General features: G+C 40.0%; 1 protein-coding gene across 3 annotated transcripts in view; it reads left to right on the forward strand.

Moving 5' to 3' along the window:
* The window catches only part of polb (polymerase (DNA directed), beta), a 109,688-nt gene that overhangs the window by 67,620 nt on the left and 24,518 nt on the right, over positions 1-17,550 (forward strand). For 2 of the 3 annotated variants that reach the window (XM_043681581.1, XM_043681582.1), the window contains one exon: positions 10,346-10,639. The exons of the other annotated variant lie outside the window; for it this stretch is intronic. In XM_043681581.1, the coding sequence (XP_043537516.1) occupies positions 10,346-10,410 (65 nt within the window). In that variant the 3' untranslated portion in view covers positions 10,411-10,639. Of the gene's footprint in view, positions 1-10,345; positions 10,640-17,550 lie in introns of those variants that run through there. 3 annotated transcript variants of the gene reach the window in all.

Raw genomic sequence — 17,550 nt, forward strand, 5'->3', positions numbered from 1 at the left:
CATGGACGGGTTGGACCGAAGGGTCTGTTTCCATGCTGTACATCTCTATGACTCTATGTAGAGCAGGCAGGTGAAAAGGGTGGGTATTGTGGTAATTAAGATGTAACTCAAAGGAGACATTTGGATAACTAAGGACATAAGCCTGAGAGCAGTTTATCTACTTCTTAGTAGTGATAAAGATTGACATACAATATGGGATGAAGGGTATACAATCTTTACCAAAATTTCTATGCCAGATTGAAACAAACGTAATTTGACTTTTGTGACACGAAAAACACCTCAACTGTATTTCAAAAGAATTGATAAACTAGGGTTCACTGCCACAATTAATTCCCAGAGCTATTGTGTGGTAAGGCATAGGTCCACTAGCTCCAAAACCTTAACCTGAGCTACAATTCTTCTCAAAACTCGCTAGGAAGTAAAATGAGTTAAGTGTAGGGGATTCAATAATTAGGGATATGGATGACATAAAGGTTAGACAGTGAGGATAAAAATCCATTTTGTGGTCTATATTGGTACCTATCGCATAGAAAAGAATAGGTAAGTCTTTTCTGGAGAGAGCTGGGAGATAGTAGCTAACTTAAAGAGCAGGACCTCAAGGGAATATTAAACTATGTGGAAATTGGTATAGGGATAAAATTTAAGGGGGGGGTGATCATGTGTCTGAAAGAGTGACAGAGGAAAGAAGGATTTCATTTCATGGGCGGCTTGTACTGGGACAAGGACGGTTGGTATTGTTGGCACATTCCTCACCTGTACTGGCCTTAGGATGAACAAAAATAAAGGGGAAAGTCGGGCAGAAACAACAATATAAATGACACTTCTAAAAATGGTGGGAGGGAAAAATGTGACAACTGCTGATATGATTCCAGATTTGGGTAGGGCTGCTTTCATTGGGATGCACCTGAGGCTTTTTGAAGTAACTGGGGTGTAACCTGGAATAATGTGTGCAATTTTACTCTTAATCCCAGGAACAACGATCCCTCTAACTACAATGTTCCTGTGTGTGTACAACCATTTCAAGGGTCTGAGTGTGGTGATTGGTTTGCAGCATTGGCTTCTGGGACCTGAAGTCACTGCCTCGCATGAACTTTTGAGATTTGTACAGAAGGTAAAAAATTAGCGGGAATGCTTATCAGGAAAGGTAACATTGCCTAAAGGCAGTGCGACAAAGATTCACCGCACTTACAGGAACAAGAGAGAAAAGGTTGGAGAAAGGTAAAGATGCACAGAAGATCAGAGAGAAAGCTGATGAAAACATTACAAAGAGAAAGGCCGAGTGTTGGGAAGTGGGAATAATGTCAATTTAGTGCATTCGCTGCTCCCAATGTGGTCTTCTGTAAACCGATGAAGACAAAGGGCAGACTGGGTCACTGCTTTGCAGAACAGGAAATGTGTTGCTGGAAAAGCGCAGCAAGTCAGGCAGCATCCAGGGAACAGGAGAATCGACGTTTCGGGCATAAGCCCTTCTTCAGGGCTTATGCCCGAAACGTCGATTCTCCTGTTCCCTGGATGCTGCCTGACCTGCTGCGCTTTTCCAGCAAACATTTCCAGCTCTGATCTCCAGCATCTGCAGACCTCACTTTCTCCTCAAAGCTTTGCAGAACACCAATGTTCTCTGAAAAAATGACCCTGAGGTTCAGGTTCCCTGCCACTTCAACACACCACAGCACTTCCTCGTCCAACATTTCTATCTTGGGCTTGCAGCAGTGTTCCAGCAAAGCTCATTGCAAGCTGGAACAATAATATCTTATCTTCTGCGTTGGGAATACTGCAGTCTTCAGGACTCAGGATCGAATTAAAAAATTTTAGAGCCTGAATACCACCTTCCATGTCCTTCATCTGGGCAGCACAGTGGTTCACTGGTTGGCACTGCTGCCTCACAGTGCCAGGAACCCAGGTTCAATTCCACCCTTGGGTGACTGTCTGTATGGTGTTTGTACATTCTCGCCATATCTGCGTGGCTTTCTTCCGGGTGCTCTGGTTTCTTCCAGCAATCCAAAGTTGTGCAGGTTATGTGCATGTTATGTGCATTGGCCAGGCTAAATTGCCAATAGTGTCCAGGAATGTGCAGGTTAGGTGGACTAGCCATGGATGTGTGGGGGGATCTGGTTTGGATGCCGTTCAGAGGGGCAGTATGGACTTGATGGGTTGAATGGCCTGTTTCCACACGTATAGATTCTGTGAGTTTTCGGGGGCTTCGGGCCATGGCAGCTGAAGACTCACCCAACAACATTACAATTAAACTCTGGGGTGCTCAAGCAGCCAGGGTTAAGGAGCTCAGATGCAGGGCTGGCCTTTATTTTGGAGCTTTAGATTACAAGAGGTTTGATTTTGTGCAGCAGCTGTATGTATAAAAGGTGCTAGAGGTTTGGCATTCTTCAAACAAAAAAGTAATTAAAATTCATTGCATGGTAGAACCAGCTCGAGGTGCTATGTGACCTACCCTTGATCCTGTTTCTTTCCTTTTTTCTTTTACTAAAGAGCATGCTGAATTGGTGTGAAGTATTGAATGTGGAGTCTCTTACCTTGTGAATTTTTTCACAAAAGGACAGGAAAGTCACGAGTAAAAATAATTCTTGGAAGATGATCATGACTTCTGATACTAGCGATATAATACTGATTCTTTTTGTTTTGAAATGGAAAGTTGGAATATTGAATATTTGTGAAATGCCGATATGTTTATAGTTTTAGATAATCAGAACAATGCACCAACCTTTGTTCTTTCAATCAACATCTCTTTTCTTGGAAATCATTACTACACAGAATGATATTGAGATAGATGGTGAATTGCAGTTACCTCCTTGTAATATGGATGGAAACAGGGTGGTATGGGTTGTGGTTAATTTTGACTGAATAAAATTAAGAGGAAGATTATTAGTGGTTAGCCAGCTGCTGCCTTTTGTCTGTTTGGGATGAACCATCAGTTTGCAGTTTTGCATCTTTGAAGAGCTGGTTGCAGATTTTGCCTGAAGCTCTGGGAATGCCGGGCTACCGGACAGAAGTCTGCTTTTAAAAACCTGATTGAATGCTGTTTCCTTACTGGCATCAACATTCCATATTGCAGTCTTTGTTTGCCTACCTACCTGCTGGTAAGGTCTGACTCAATATTTTTCCAGAAATCCTTTCACTGACACTGCTTTGGAGACAGTGATGAGGAACCTAAGTGTTATTAAGTTTTGAACAATGGGACCTTTGTAGGTTTTAATTTGCTCAGACCAAACCTCTTCCTTGCTAAAGTCTTAAGACATACTTTGTTAAATTAATTTCCTGGATTAAATCATCAAGTTCTGAATCACAATAGTAATTACTACAGTAATGACCACAAAATGCAGAATTAGTGTCTTTTGATAGCGGGATTTCCAATATTAAAACTAAGTGGAAGCATAAATAAATCATTTATTAAAAAGGGAGTGTGCTCAGTACCTTTTTCAGTTCTCAAGCTATTGTCAAGAATTCCTTAAGTTTATTGAAGAGCTGAAGAATTTACCAGGTTTTCTCCCCATATTAATAAAACCATTTAGTCCTGCATCAAGATAATTTAAGCTGGTTCTGTAAATTATAGCACTTAGCACAGTCCTGCATTCTTCAGTCTGTTACACATAATCAGGACACATAGAGGGGAAAGGTCATCATTGATGGCAAATATCTGTTGTTCTCAAAATTCTAAAATGCTGTTGACATGTAGTATCTTCAGGTTTACTTAAGGGAATCACATACTTGCACTTCAATCAGCAAACGTCTTTTTGACTTCCCAGAAAAGACAGGACAGATTGAAGATCATTTATTGTTGCAATAAAGAGATCGCAAAGGACTTAAATATGATGTTTCATCAAGATAGTTTAGTTTACAAATTTGTTATTGCGTTGGGTGATATTTTTCCATGGCTTGCACTAGTCATAGAATCCCGACAGTGTGGAAACAGGCCATTGGGCCCAACAATCTAACCTAGCCAATTCACCTAACTTGCACATCTTGGACTGTGGGAGGAAACCAGAGCACCTGGAGGAAACTCACACAGACACAGGGAGAACGTGCAAACTCCACACAGACAGTTACCCGAGGCTGGAATTGAACCCGGGTCCCTGGTGCTGTGAGGTAGCAATGCTAACAGCTGAGTCATCATGTGACCCTACCGTAAGGGTTTTGTCGTGAAATGGCCAATCAAGTGCTCAATTAATTATGACTTTATATGAGATATTTGGAATGGTGTTGAGAATGCCTCAAGCTCATTTTTCTTCTCCTCACTCGTGGGATATGAGCATCATTAGCTGGCCAGCATTTAGTGCTGTTCAGTAGTTGGTGGTAAAATGCCTTCTTGAACCACTGCAGTCCCTGAGCTGTGGATTAACCCATAATACCCCCAGGGAGGGAATTTTTTGACCCAGCAACATTGAAGGAATAGTGATATATTTCCAAGTAAGGATGGTGAGTGGCTTGGAGGGCAGTTTGCAAGAGGTGGTGTTCCCATGTTATCTGCTACTCTTATTCTTCTGGATGGAAAAGGTCATGGTCTAGAAGATGCTGTCTCAGACATCTTTGGTAAATTTCTGCAGTGCAGCTAGCTACTAGAGTGGTGGTGGTGGTGCTGGGCGTGGATGCTTGTGAGTGTGGTGCCAATCAGGTGGGCTGCTTTGTCTTCAATACTGTCAAGCTTTTGAGTTAAAAATCACACAACACCAGGTTATAGTCCAACAGATTTAATTTGAAGCACACTACTTTCGGAGCATCAGGTGGTATGAAGGAACGCGCTCCGAAAGCAAGTGTGCTTCCAGTTAAACCTGTTGGACTTTCACCTGGTGTTGTGTGATTTTTAACTTTGTGCACCCCAGTCCAACACCGACATCTCCAAATCAAGCTTCTGAGTGTTGCTGGAGCTTTATCCAGGCAAGTGGGGAGTATTTCATCACACTCCTGATTTGTACTCTGTAGATGATAGCTGAAAATGTGTTGCTGGAAAAGCGCAGCAGGTCAGGCAGCATCCAGGGAACAGCAGAATCGACGTTTCGAGCATAAGCCCTTCTTCAGGAATGAAGAAGGGCTTATGCCCGAAACGTCGATTCTCCTGTTCCCTGGATGCTGCCTGACCTGCTGCGCTTTTCCAGCAACACATTTTCAGCTCTGATCTCCAGCATCTGCAGACCTCACTTTCTCCTCTGTAGATGATAGACAGGCTTTGGGTAGGAAGTGAGTTCCTCGCTGTAGTATTCCCAGTCTGTCAACTGCACAGTTTTTATTTCATAGAGTCATTAGATATGCACAGCATGGAAGCAGACCCTTCGGTCCAATTTGTCTATGCTGACCAGATATCCTAAATTAATCTAGTTGTGTTGGACTCATATTTTTCTGAACCCTTCCTATTCATATACCCATTCAAATGTCTCTTAAATGTTGTAATTGTACTAGCCTCCACTACTTCCTTTGGCAGCTCATCCCATGCATGCACCACCCTCTGCATGAAAAAGGTGGTCCTTTTTAAATCTTTCCCCTTCACCTTAAAACTATGCCTTCTAGTTCTGGACTCTCCCACCCAAGGGAAAAGACCTTGTCTGTTCAACCTATCCATGCCTCTCATGATTTTATAAACCTGTATAATGTCACCCTTCAGCCTCCGACACTCCAGGGAAAATAGCCCCAGCCTATGCAGTCTTTCATATAACTCAAACTCTCCAAACCTAGCAAAATCCTTGTAAGTCTTTGCTGAACCTCTTCAGGTTTAATAACATCTTTCCTATCATAGGAAGATCAGAATTGAACACAGTAATCTAAAAGTTGCTGAAGAATAGTTACTGACCTGACAGAAGCATGAGGAAAACAGGAGCTTTATTTTGGAAATACTCTCTTTTCGTTCCAGGTTGCCAGGAGGCTGCAAAAGAGCACAAGATCATGTGACACTGCATCACTTCCTGTGATGTAGGCCATTTCACTGGCATACCACAGTGGAACTTAATCCCTTACACTACATGTCACCTACTTCCCCCAAAGTTTTGACTCATAGATTACAATATAGTGCTTAGTATTGCAGTCCCCCTGGAAATATATATATATGTAAAACAATTACACAATCTTTTCAGAATAAATTAAAAATATATCAGAAGGCAATATGACAGTTTAGCATCTCAGATGTGTGGGGCATGAGTAAGCCAATCAAGTACCACACGTGACCTTCACTTCAGAAAACTGGATTTCAACATTGCCAGAAGCCAGTCTCCTGTCTATATTTACCAGCTAATGTGTGTCTACCTTGCATCTCACTTACATAGAAAATCCCAAGGCAAAGCTTCCTGCAGGACTAAGAGAGAGGTCATGGCAGCAATTGGTGCAACACCATCCTGAGCACTACCCACCACAAAATCGGAGCTTACAGTCAGGGTAGAACTGAGGGAGCATTTCATCTCATGCAAGACATAACATGGTTGTTTGAAACACTGTCTGATAAGGCTGCGCAACCCAAATCCCAAAAATGTTCCTTTTAAAAACATTAGCCTGCCCTATATCCTCCTCCTCCCTATATACACTGCACCAAGTTTCCCCTTTTGATAGCGGAGCGCTGACTGATTCTTGTCACATCCCACAAGCCGCAATTTCCTTGGGACTGGAGCAAAAGGTGGGGTGGGAGTGTGCAGCTGCGATGCTGCAGTAAGTCACCCGCCAACCCTGCTAGTCTGCTCAAGAAGAGCAGAATGGAAAAGAAGTTTTAGCTCACTCAGGCTGCTTCCTGTGATTGACATTGGGAATGGCAGCATTATGAGGTACTCATTGCTCATCCAGCTGAATGACTTCAGGCTAAAAACTTGCCTTTCACCTCCCATCTGGGAGCTGTGACTGCAACTAGGAATAAGCTTTACAATTTTTGCAATGATCCATAAGAGGCTCGTCACAACCTTGTGGGTCACCTCGACCCTCTGAATTGGTTAAGCAATCACTCGAGGTGAGAAAACTTAGCAAAAACAAAAGCATTGGTAGCCTGACATGAGAAATGCTCTTCCAGCTAACTCCTCGCCCAAGTCCTCAGCAGAGCTTGCAGAACATTTCAAATTCTGTAGCGTTATCTCACAACTCTGCTTAAAGATACCCAAGTCAGCATTGTCACAAAGATAGACTCAGAGCTAAAAACATCCCTGCGAATTTAGCACAGCTGTCCACAGAGAAGAGAATTATCAATATTGACTCAGAACCTCGGAATTTCAGCAATGAAGCCAGTAACACAGAAGCTTATATTTCTCTTGGAGAGAAGGGGTTGAGAAAAAGAGAGCTTGTCTTGTGTGTTTGGTAGAAACAGTTTCCCCAAGGATACAATGTTTACTTCAGAGTAATTTTTGTAATCTATTTTGAAATAAAGGTTTCAATGTAAGTACCCAATGTTATACATCTGAAGCCTATCTAGTCAGTATAATTAGATGCAAAACATCTAATTTTTGGCAAAAAGCTTTTACCAAAGTAGCTCTGGTTTACTTTGCCCCACTCAGCCGTCCACTTTCCCTCCCTAATTTTTGAGCATCTTATCACTGATTGCCACAATACTGGTTGAACACACAATGCCAGAAAGACCAGTTGGCCTGGAAATGCCTTGGAAAAATTAACATCCAAGGCTTAGCCCATTTCCTCCATTCATTAGCTGGCATAAGGAACGGCTTTCAGATAAATGATTATGCGTGTACTGTAAGAGGACAGATCAGGAGCAAGAATCAGTGTGTTCAGGGTCTGAGAAACCCAGTTAGTTTGAGACTCCGGAATTGTACAAGAGCAACGCAAGCCAGTGTGGTTTCTCAGCATAAACCCTGAAACCCAGATAAGTGCTAAATGCAGCAAGCCAGCATTTGGGTTGTTTGCACTATTTGAAAGACAGCTATGCACCAAAGGCTATTACTAAGATGGTTTTGTTTCCATGGATAGAACCATGCGGAGCATAAATGAAGGGGGCAACCTGGAGTGAATGGAGCCTTCATGTTGGAATTTGACCTAGTTTCACCCATCACCTCGGACCATTGCGGGGAAATCTTCAACACAGCATAAAACTGGCCAACCACCCAATGCCAGAACTTTCCCTGTGACAAACCAAAAGAGACATTGTAACAAGCAGGTCTGGCAGTATGGAGAGAGAAACCAAATTATTCTTGAGCCCTGTGACCCTTCTTCAGACCTGAACTCAAAATGTTCACATTAACTCTGGTAGACTTGGTCCTCAGATTCTGGCAGATCTGCTAAGTCTCTCCAAAAGTTTCCACTGTTTTTGTTTGAGATCTCCAGCACCCGCATCCTTTGTTTTGTTTGTCACTCATAAAGAGTGAGTACAGTTAAGTTTCTGGTTCATGGTAATCCCCAGGATGTTGATAGTGGGTGATTCAGTGATGGTAACACCATTGAATGGTGGGTGAGGTTAGATTGTCTCTTAGTGTGATGAAAATGTTATTTGCCACTTGTCAGCCCAAGCCTAGATATTGTTGAGATCTTGTTGCATTTGAACGTGGATTGTTCAGTATCTGAGGAGTTGTGAATGGTGCTCAACATTGTGCAATCATTGGTGAACATTTCCACTTCTGACCTTATGATGGAAGAAGGTCATTTTGAAACAGTTGAAGATAGTTGAGTCAAGGACACCACCCTGAGGAGCTCTTGCAGAGATGTCCTAAACCTGAGATAACTGATCCCCAACAACTACAATCATCAGGCTATGTGCCAGGTATGACCTTAACCAGTGGAGAGTTTGCCCCCTAATTTCTACTGATTCCAGTTAGGCTATGTCTCGTTGAAGCTGTACTCTGTTAAGTGCAGCTTTGATGTCAAGGGTTGTCACTCTCATCTCATCTCTGGAATTAAGCACTTTTGCTGATGTTTGGACCAAAGCAGGAGCTGTGTGGTCTTGGCAGAACCCAAACTGGGCTTCACTGAGTAGGGTATTGCTGAGCAGGTGCTGCTTGATAGCACTATTGATGATACCTTCCATCATTTTACTCATGATCAAGAGAAGACTGCTGGGACAGTAATTGGCTGGTTTGGATTTGTCCTGCTTTTTTTTCTGTGCAGGACATAGCTGGGCAATTTTCCACAGAGTCTGATAGATGCCAGTTTCGTCACTGTACTGAAACAGCTTGGTAAATTCTGGAGCACAAGACTCGACAGGGTAAATGCAGGAAGGATATTTCCAATGACTGGAGGAATTCAGAACCAAGGGTCACAGTTTAAGGATATCGGGTAGGCCATTTAAGGTGGAGATACAAAGGAATTATTTCACCAGCTTTTCTGTAACTCCAGATGCACAGTTCTCTGGTTGACTCGTAACTGTCATCAGAAATGGCTGAGCAGCCTACTTAGTTCAAGGACATTTACAATAGGGAACAAATGCAAGCTCTGCCAGCAGTGCCAAAATCCCATGAATGAATGAATGAGAAAGTCAAGATGGAACAGCTCAAACCCAGAGCAAAAATGAATTGCTCTGTACATCGCTACAGCCAAGTCTAAGTCAACTTTATGAATTTTCTTTAACACAAGTAACAGAAAAAGATGCTGTTATCTCATTAACCAAATATGTGGCAACATTTCAAGGCTTTGTATTTGCTAAGTGATTATATCTGTCTGTTTGCCCTTGATGTATCTCATAAGATGGGTTGATCGTAGTTTAACATCATGCCTGAAGAATGACATTCCCCTACTGTTGCACTAAAATAGAAATCCAGAGTGCGTGATCGAGCCTTGAAGTGGGATTTGAACCCACAATCTTCCCACACAGATGAGAACACTGCCATCAAGTTGAGTTGACATACAAGTACGACTAAAAACTATCAATTGATTGTTCCAATAAATTTTGGTATACCAATAATATCTCTAGTGATCTGCAGTCGCTTCAGTAGCATGCCACATTTTATCCCTTTCCCATCTGTTTTGCATACATTGCCATTTTCACTAGTTTATCAAACATTGTCTGCTGATCAATGCAAAAAGTGACTGTTGAAAGAATAGGGCTTGGTTGGAAAGTGGGTAGATAATCCTTTTATGACCTAACATATAGGATATAAAAGATACCTACCAAAACAAAGGTAAACCTTGTGTATTGTTAGCTTCCTCACATCATCTTATAAATCTATATAAGCTGTGGATAGTTAATTACAATTAATAAAGTATCATCAAGATTGGGAGTGACTCTGCCTTGCTAGATATTGTGGTTTTTATTGAATTTGGATCATTAATATGTGGCGCTTGTTATTGTATCTGATCAACGCTTTAAAACAATTGACATTTCATTGGAATTGCCTTAGTTATTTTTGAAAAACTCTTCTTGTGTCCGTTTAATTATTGTTAGCCAGCCTTTTCATTCCATCATTCATATCCATTTTGACGAGAGCAGGCAGCCCGAGGTCCCCTGGAGAGCCGGCCAAAGTGGAGGATGTCATTTCCTTGTATGGAGTGTGAGCCCAGCATGGCTAAGCACATAAGACAGACAATGGAACTATTCAATTGGTTTCTTTATTTTTCTACTTGATACTAAGAAGGACTGTAATGTTGAAATTTCAACTTTATTACTTTGTACCAAGCATTTTGTACCCAGGTGCCTTTGTCCCTAAAATGATGCCGGGAATGGTGACATTATACATTTCTGTACTTGAGTACAAGTGACAATAAAATCTAATTCTAAGCTTCAGTTGGTTTCAATCCATATTTCCTAATGCCTTGTAATGTTGATCTGCTCAGTTGGAGGTATGTGGTTTAATTTCACTGTGTAGGCAATTTCCTGCCAATCCAATTAAGTCTTGTCTATTTTACAATTATAAATCCTATTCTTAGTCAATCATCACAATACTCTTAATATTCCAAAGCAAACTTCAGCGATATGCACTTTTCGAATTAACACATCTGTGAGCAATTGACAATTTTAACCATGGTCGCCTGTTTTGTTTTGCCATTATCTTGTTCAGAGTTTGTAGAATTTGCACTTTATCTGTCGAGTTGTTTGCCAGTTGGTGACACGCAGTTTAAGGTATGTTTTCACTGTTGGCCTAAGAATTTTTGAGGCTGAGTGTATTGTCTAAGTCTCAAGTTTTATTGTCGAAGAAATTGTGAAATGTTTTCCAGAAGCATCAGATAAGAAACGTTAAATAATGAGAATGAAAATTGTCAGTATACATTCTATGAGGTGTTTGAACACCCTGAGGTGGAATAGACCTTCTCAGAAAGAAATCTTTATCCTATCTAGTTGATATGTGACTCCAGAACCATCAGTCAGTGCTATCAGAAAAGGATAAATAAATAAATGCAAAACACAGTAATTGTTGGCCTTGCTTGCAATACGTTCATGAATCCATGAAAAAAAGGTGATGCTGCACGTAACTGTTAGTGAATGGCACCTTCATCTCAACTTGAAAGTTATCCATAGTCTCTTGAGCCTTATATCCTTTTCAAACTGCTTTGAGAAATATCACGACACTTTTAAACCATTGAAATTTGTTCAAAGGTGTGTTTGGTTAACACCAAAAGCAGCACGTTGATCTCTAATAGTATCTGCATCTAATACTTTAAAATTTGAAGTTCACTCATTGTTGAGGGACATTCACAGATTCTGCAAAAAAGAGATGGTTGGTTGTATCTGCCAGTGAAGAAGTTGAGAGGAATGAGGGTGTTTTCAATTCAGTTCCTTCAAGTGCCTCCTAAAGAAGGGTAAAAGCACAACATTGACTAATCCTAACATGTACACTTGGACAAATCATTCCTGCAACTGAGAACAATTGCATTATTTTCTGCAGTAATAAAAGCAAAAATGTTGTATGTTAGATACTTTTTTTTCCTCAGTGATGAATATATGTTCCAAGCAAATACCTCAATTTGTAACACAATTAAAAGTCAGCACATGCTGAATAATTTTGGCAAATTAGATTTTTTAAAAATTAGGCCCAAAGAAAAATAAACAGTTTTTGATTATAACTAATTTGTAGAATGAACATAACTGTTGTGAAATCAAAAAGTTGCATTTATTTTATTTGTTTTTTTTTCAAATGTGCAAGAATTAATATTTATGTAGCAAATTTAACTTGTGAAATATTTTGATGCCCTGCACAGGAGTGCTATTAACTCAAAGTTAAACCAAGCTGCAGAGATGTTTAGGCAGGTGACCAAACCCTTGATTTTAAAAACCATCAGAAGAAGAAAGGTAAGGTTGAGCGGTTTAGGGACACAATCCCTGAATTTAGGGCTCAGGAATCTAAACGTGTGATGGTCAGTACTAGAGTGACTAAAATCAGGAGACTGCGAGACCAAAATTGGAGGAACACAAAAATCTAGTATTTTAAGGCTGTGGGGGTAAGGTGAGCCTTCCACAGAGAAATAATGTGTTCCAACCTATGTGCTGGGCACATGTCTTTTCAAGTAAACCATGTAACGCAAGAGGGAAATTAGTACATATCTTCCACATAATAGAAATTTGTGTTGTGTGGAAATTGCATAATCCAGAATTTGTTTAGTGCATCATTTTAAGGATTTCCTAACTTTTTAACTTCTGGAGAAAGATTCCCACCTGGATTGGCTGTCTGCCTTTTCACGTTAAAAGTGCTTGTCAAGATTTTGTGTAGTTTTTCTTATAGTTTCAGAATCTGCAGTTTCTTTTAATTTTATAATATTTTTCCTACTCTATGGTTGTTGCTTCAATGGGAATGTATGCGTGCACAGATCTTGCAAGTCCAGGAATACTGGATTTACTTTATTCACATCACTGTGATGGGGGATGTATGATGTGGACCTCACTTCTGGGTGTGTTACCAAATTTCAATTACCTGTGGATTTGTGATGCTCAAATTTCACATTCAGAAGGGACTTTACTGCTTTTAAATTGTCACTTGGATGAGAAACATGCAGTAGTAGCAGTTAATCTGATAATTGTATCATGTGAATGCAGAGTCCATATTCATTGTTCAGATTATCTTTTTTATTTAAAGCAGCCTCAATTGCTATTTGATATTTTAAATGTCTTACAATCCATAGTGTCACATTCCCAGAATTTTATACCTACGAATCAGTATTTGAATCTTGTTGAGATAATTATCGGTCTTGAACGTTGACTTTCTAAGTGTATGATGTCCAAACATTTGCTGTCCACATGACTAGAAAGAATAACTCTTCTTGCAGTTATGGACAAACTAAAGATTTACTAACGTTCAAAGTAGCTTTGGTTTCTAATGCTCATGGACCTAACTGCAAAATTTAATTATAACTTAGGAAGTATACATTCTGCATGATTTGAGCTAATGTCGAGTATGTCATCTGTTTGCCAAGCACCTGTAATTGAGAATATGCTTCCTTTATGCCATTCTCCAGATATTAACATGCCACAATAGGAATTGTTTGTCAGGAATGGTGCATGAAGAAGATTCGCTGTCTTTTAGCTTTAGACTTTTCCCAGTGGAAATTTCCGAGCTGATTGAACAGCTGTCTTCACAGCAGGCTGTCTGAGAGAGATTATGTACTCAGGCTTGAACTGATGACAGCAACTACTTGCAGCAAGCCACCTTGATGAGTGCCACTATAAAATGACTCTATACAATTACTTTGTACAATAATCTTTTTGTTGTTTCATCAAAAATATTACTTTTCAACTTTTCGAACAGTTTGTCAGCTGATACTGGTATATTTTCAGGGATATTGCGTGGCTGTTGATGCAGACTTTGATACCCAAGTAATTCAATATTATTGAAGATTCACAGCACTTTTGTTCACACATGCTATCTTGTAGAAATGAAAACGATAGCAACTGCTAATTGTGAAGGAGACTCAGTCTGTAAAGGGAAAGTAATTTCATAAGTTTTGAAATGACTTTATAGGGATTTTAATTCACGTTACTGAAGTGATAGTGTCAATATTTATAGATAGGCACGCACAGCTTACATTTGTGAAAGAAGGAGTGTCACTTTACAAGTATCACTATCCTTCATTTATATCCAGTGAAGTATGCACCTAATGTAACCTCTTTTTCCCCCTTTTTATTCTAACCTAAACAATCAGTGGTTGCATATTTTTACCCAACAATGCTCCCTATTGCCAGGACCTGGGATAGTGGGAAATCCACCCATCAGGTTTCAAATTACATTTCTTTTAAAATCCACATTAATTCACTTCACAAAATTTAATGGTATTAATTCCATGTGTATGAAGACTGATTTACAGCCTCAGTAATCAAGTGAGGCTCGATCAATTTAGGATATCTGGTTGGCATGGACGAGTTGGACCAAAAGGTCTGTCTCTGTGCTGTACATCTCTGTGAGTCGATAAAAAGTCAGTTTTTTGGAGTTAGTGCTAACGTAGTCACACTAAACCATACTAAGGCAGAAAGTACTGGAGATTCTCTGCAAGTCTGAAAGCACCTGTTGGGTGAGAAACAGGGTTAACATTTCAAGTCCACTATGATTTCTTCAGGCTGAAAGATAAAGCAGCCCACTTGATTTTCACCATGTTCACAAACAGCCACTCCTTCCCCAGTATTGCTTAGTAGCAGGAGTGTGTGGCCATCTATAAGATGCACTGTAGAAATTCACCAAGGTTCCTAAGACAGCATCTTCAAAGCCCATGACCACTTCCACTGAGAAGGATGAGGGCAGCAGGTACATGGGAACAATATCAGCTGCAAGTTTCCCTCCAAACCACTCACTATCACTGTTCTTTCAGTGTGGTTGGATCAAAATCCTGGAACTCCCTCTCTAAAAGCATTGAGGATGTCGCTACATCACATGACTGCAAGGGTTCAAGAAGGCAGCTCACCACTGACTTGTCAAGGGTAATAGGGATGAGCTGTAAATGCTGACCCAGCCTGCAATGCCCACATCCCATCAATAAAATTTGAGTAAGCAGACAACTTGGACCAACTACTACATCCTGGCAGGTGTATTCAGCTGTTGTCTTATACAGCTCTCATTTGCAGATACTATCCACTTACATTTTGGTTTATGTTGTGGTTTATTTACTTCCCTTTGAAGACTCAATATTTCAAAACATGTCAATACAAGAATCACATTAGACATATTCTTGAATAATGGCTATTGTTAATGCAAGGGTTTTGGGTGCAGTTCCCACCATGCCAAAAATTATCTTTTTTTTATAGAAATTGCATTTTCAGGGATGGCCCCAGAAAATGGCATTTTGTAATTAAAATAAAAACGCAGGTCATTCATCTCCTTCAGAGATAGTAACTTGCAAAAGCAAATTGCGCATCTATTTCAAAAGGAGAAATTTGCAGGGCTTTGCAGAAGGAGCAGTGGAGCAGAGTTCATTCGATGAAGTGCCAGTACAGGGCTGCGACTGCTAAATTGACCTCATCTTGCACTGAGAAATGTGGAGAGTCTGTCCTATATGTTAATCCGATCCTTTGTATATCGCCAACTCCTAATGCTAGAAAGTGAATTAAGAATAGGCATTAGATAATACCTTGCCACTGTAGCCCTGATCTAAACAATATATAAAAATATGTTTTTAAAATAATGCAAGGATGAAAAACTCATAAGCGGCAGTGTTTTTTCAGATTTGATGTTTTATTCCATTAAGTTGCAGTTCAAATATAATGTAGTTCAAATATGTTTAATAGCCACTTCTGGACCTTTTTTCCCAAGATTATGTAATGGAAATAAAATCCAATCAGAAGCTTCTGAATGGCTCAGTTTGTTTGTGTTCGCTTGGTGACTACAATCAATACAAATGAGATAGTCTCAGGTTCCACAGCCTTGAACCCTTTGTTCTACAGAAGTTGCTGTTTATGAAAGCTGAAATGAAATTTGTGACAGCCACCATCTTTGAGAGAAAACACCTGACTGAATGCAGTTTAGAAGCAGAAAAGTTCATATTTCAAACTTTCTTGTGTTGTGACCCATTTTTCTCATGCAGTTAACAAGGCAAGACTGTTTAGTGTTGTAAGAACAGGAGGAAAAGAGAGATGAAAGATCCAAATTTCTGAAATATAGTTATGTTCCTGTGGAAGGTAATTTGAGCAGAGCTCAGAAATAAGCTTTTTGTCAGGACTTTCAGGATGTCAATGTTTGCTCTTCCAGCTGCTCCCTTTTTCAATATGAAAAATATCTTTTTCTCACATGTTACTATCTTAAGTTTGCAATGCTGTGTGAATTTGTAAATTGTAACTAAAACTGCTGAAAGGGAACATTTAAATGAGCTTGTCATGATTTCCATGAGGCCAGCTTATTTGTGCTGAAATAAGTTGTTGATTTATCCGTATGATTGCAGTTGCATGTCAATTGTGTTAGCTTGTCAACTTGTTTATTGTTCGTTTTAGTGAATTGGTTTTACCGATAGTTGCAGAATTTTCCTGTTTTGACCTTGTCAAACAATTATCTCGTTTATGATTGGTTAACTGTTCCCTGAACTCGAGCCATTTTGTGTTAGAGGTGGGCAGTGATTTGGTTTTGGTTTGAAGACAGACAGGCTTAATGAAAGGAACAGTGTCCCAATTTTATCTGAAAAGAAGCATTGATTGTTATCAAATAAAATATTGTATTTAACTGTCAACTGTAAATAATACAAAAGGGAAATCCAATGTCAGTCCTTTTTAATCTGAATGAAAATGTACTAATATGCAATGTCTCCATTTCATTTTTCAAAATTGTAGTACATTTCTGACAGAAACAATTTGCACAGCATTACTTTAAGATGCACACCAATGATATTGGAGTATTTATTTAATTTGAAATCATCTCCCATGATAATCTTCACAGAGGAAGAATGAGATAAAAAAATTCACAATGGCATTTTTGCTGTAATCATGCTCAAATCCCATGGAACACTGGTCAAAAATGAAGTTTGATATGAAAGAGAGAACTTGCTTTTCAATATTAGCAGAGAAGCAAACGTGGGGCAAAGGGGAAAGCATGTGTTTCTTAAGAGAGAAGAGCTGAGCTGTATGATCAACTGGAGGGTCAGATGGTGTAAAATCTGTGTGGGTAGAATTGAAAGCAAAGATCATAGTTGGAGTTATGTACAGGCCTCCAAATACAAGTCAGGAGCTGGGGCGCAAGATACAGCAGCAGCAAAGGAAAGGCAAAGTTACAGTGATCATGGGGGATGTCAATATGCAGATGAACTGGGAAAATCAGGTTGGTAGTGGATTGCATGAAAAGGAATGTATGGAATTCCACAAGATGACTTTTGGAGCAACTTGAGGTGCAGCCAACTAGGGAACAGGCAATACTTGATTTAGTGTTGAGAAATGAGACAGACTTGATAAGGGAGCTTAAGGTGAAGAAACCATTAGGAGGCAGTGATCATAATATGGTTCAATTTACTCTCAATTTGAGAGGGAGAAAATGGAATCAGAGATTACGGTATTACAGCTGAATAAAGGCAACTGCAGAGCCATGAGGGAGGAGCTGGATAGAATTCACAGGGAGAGAAGCCTAGCAGGAAAGACAGTGGAATAGCAATGACCGGAGTTTCTGGGAGTAATTCAGGAGACACAGCAGAGATTCATCCCAAGGGAAAAAAAGCATGGTAAAGGGAGAATGAGCTGAAAAATGTGTTGCTGGAAAAGCGCAGCAGGTCAGGCAGCATCCAAGGAGCAGGAGAATCGAC

The sequence above is a fragment of the Chiloscyllium plagiosum genome, chromosome 42 (assembly GCF_004010195.1).
Source record: "Chiloscyllium plagiosum isolate BGI_BamShark_2017 chromosome 42, ASM401019v2, whole genome shotgun sequence".
Lineage (NCBI taxonomy): Eukaryota > Metazoa > Chordata > Chondrichthyes > Orectolobiformes > Hemiscylliidae > Chiloscyllium > Chiloscyllium plagiosum.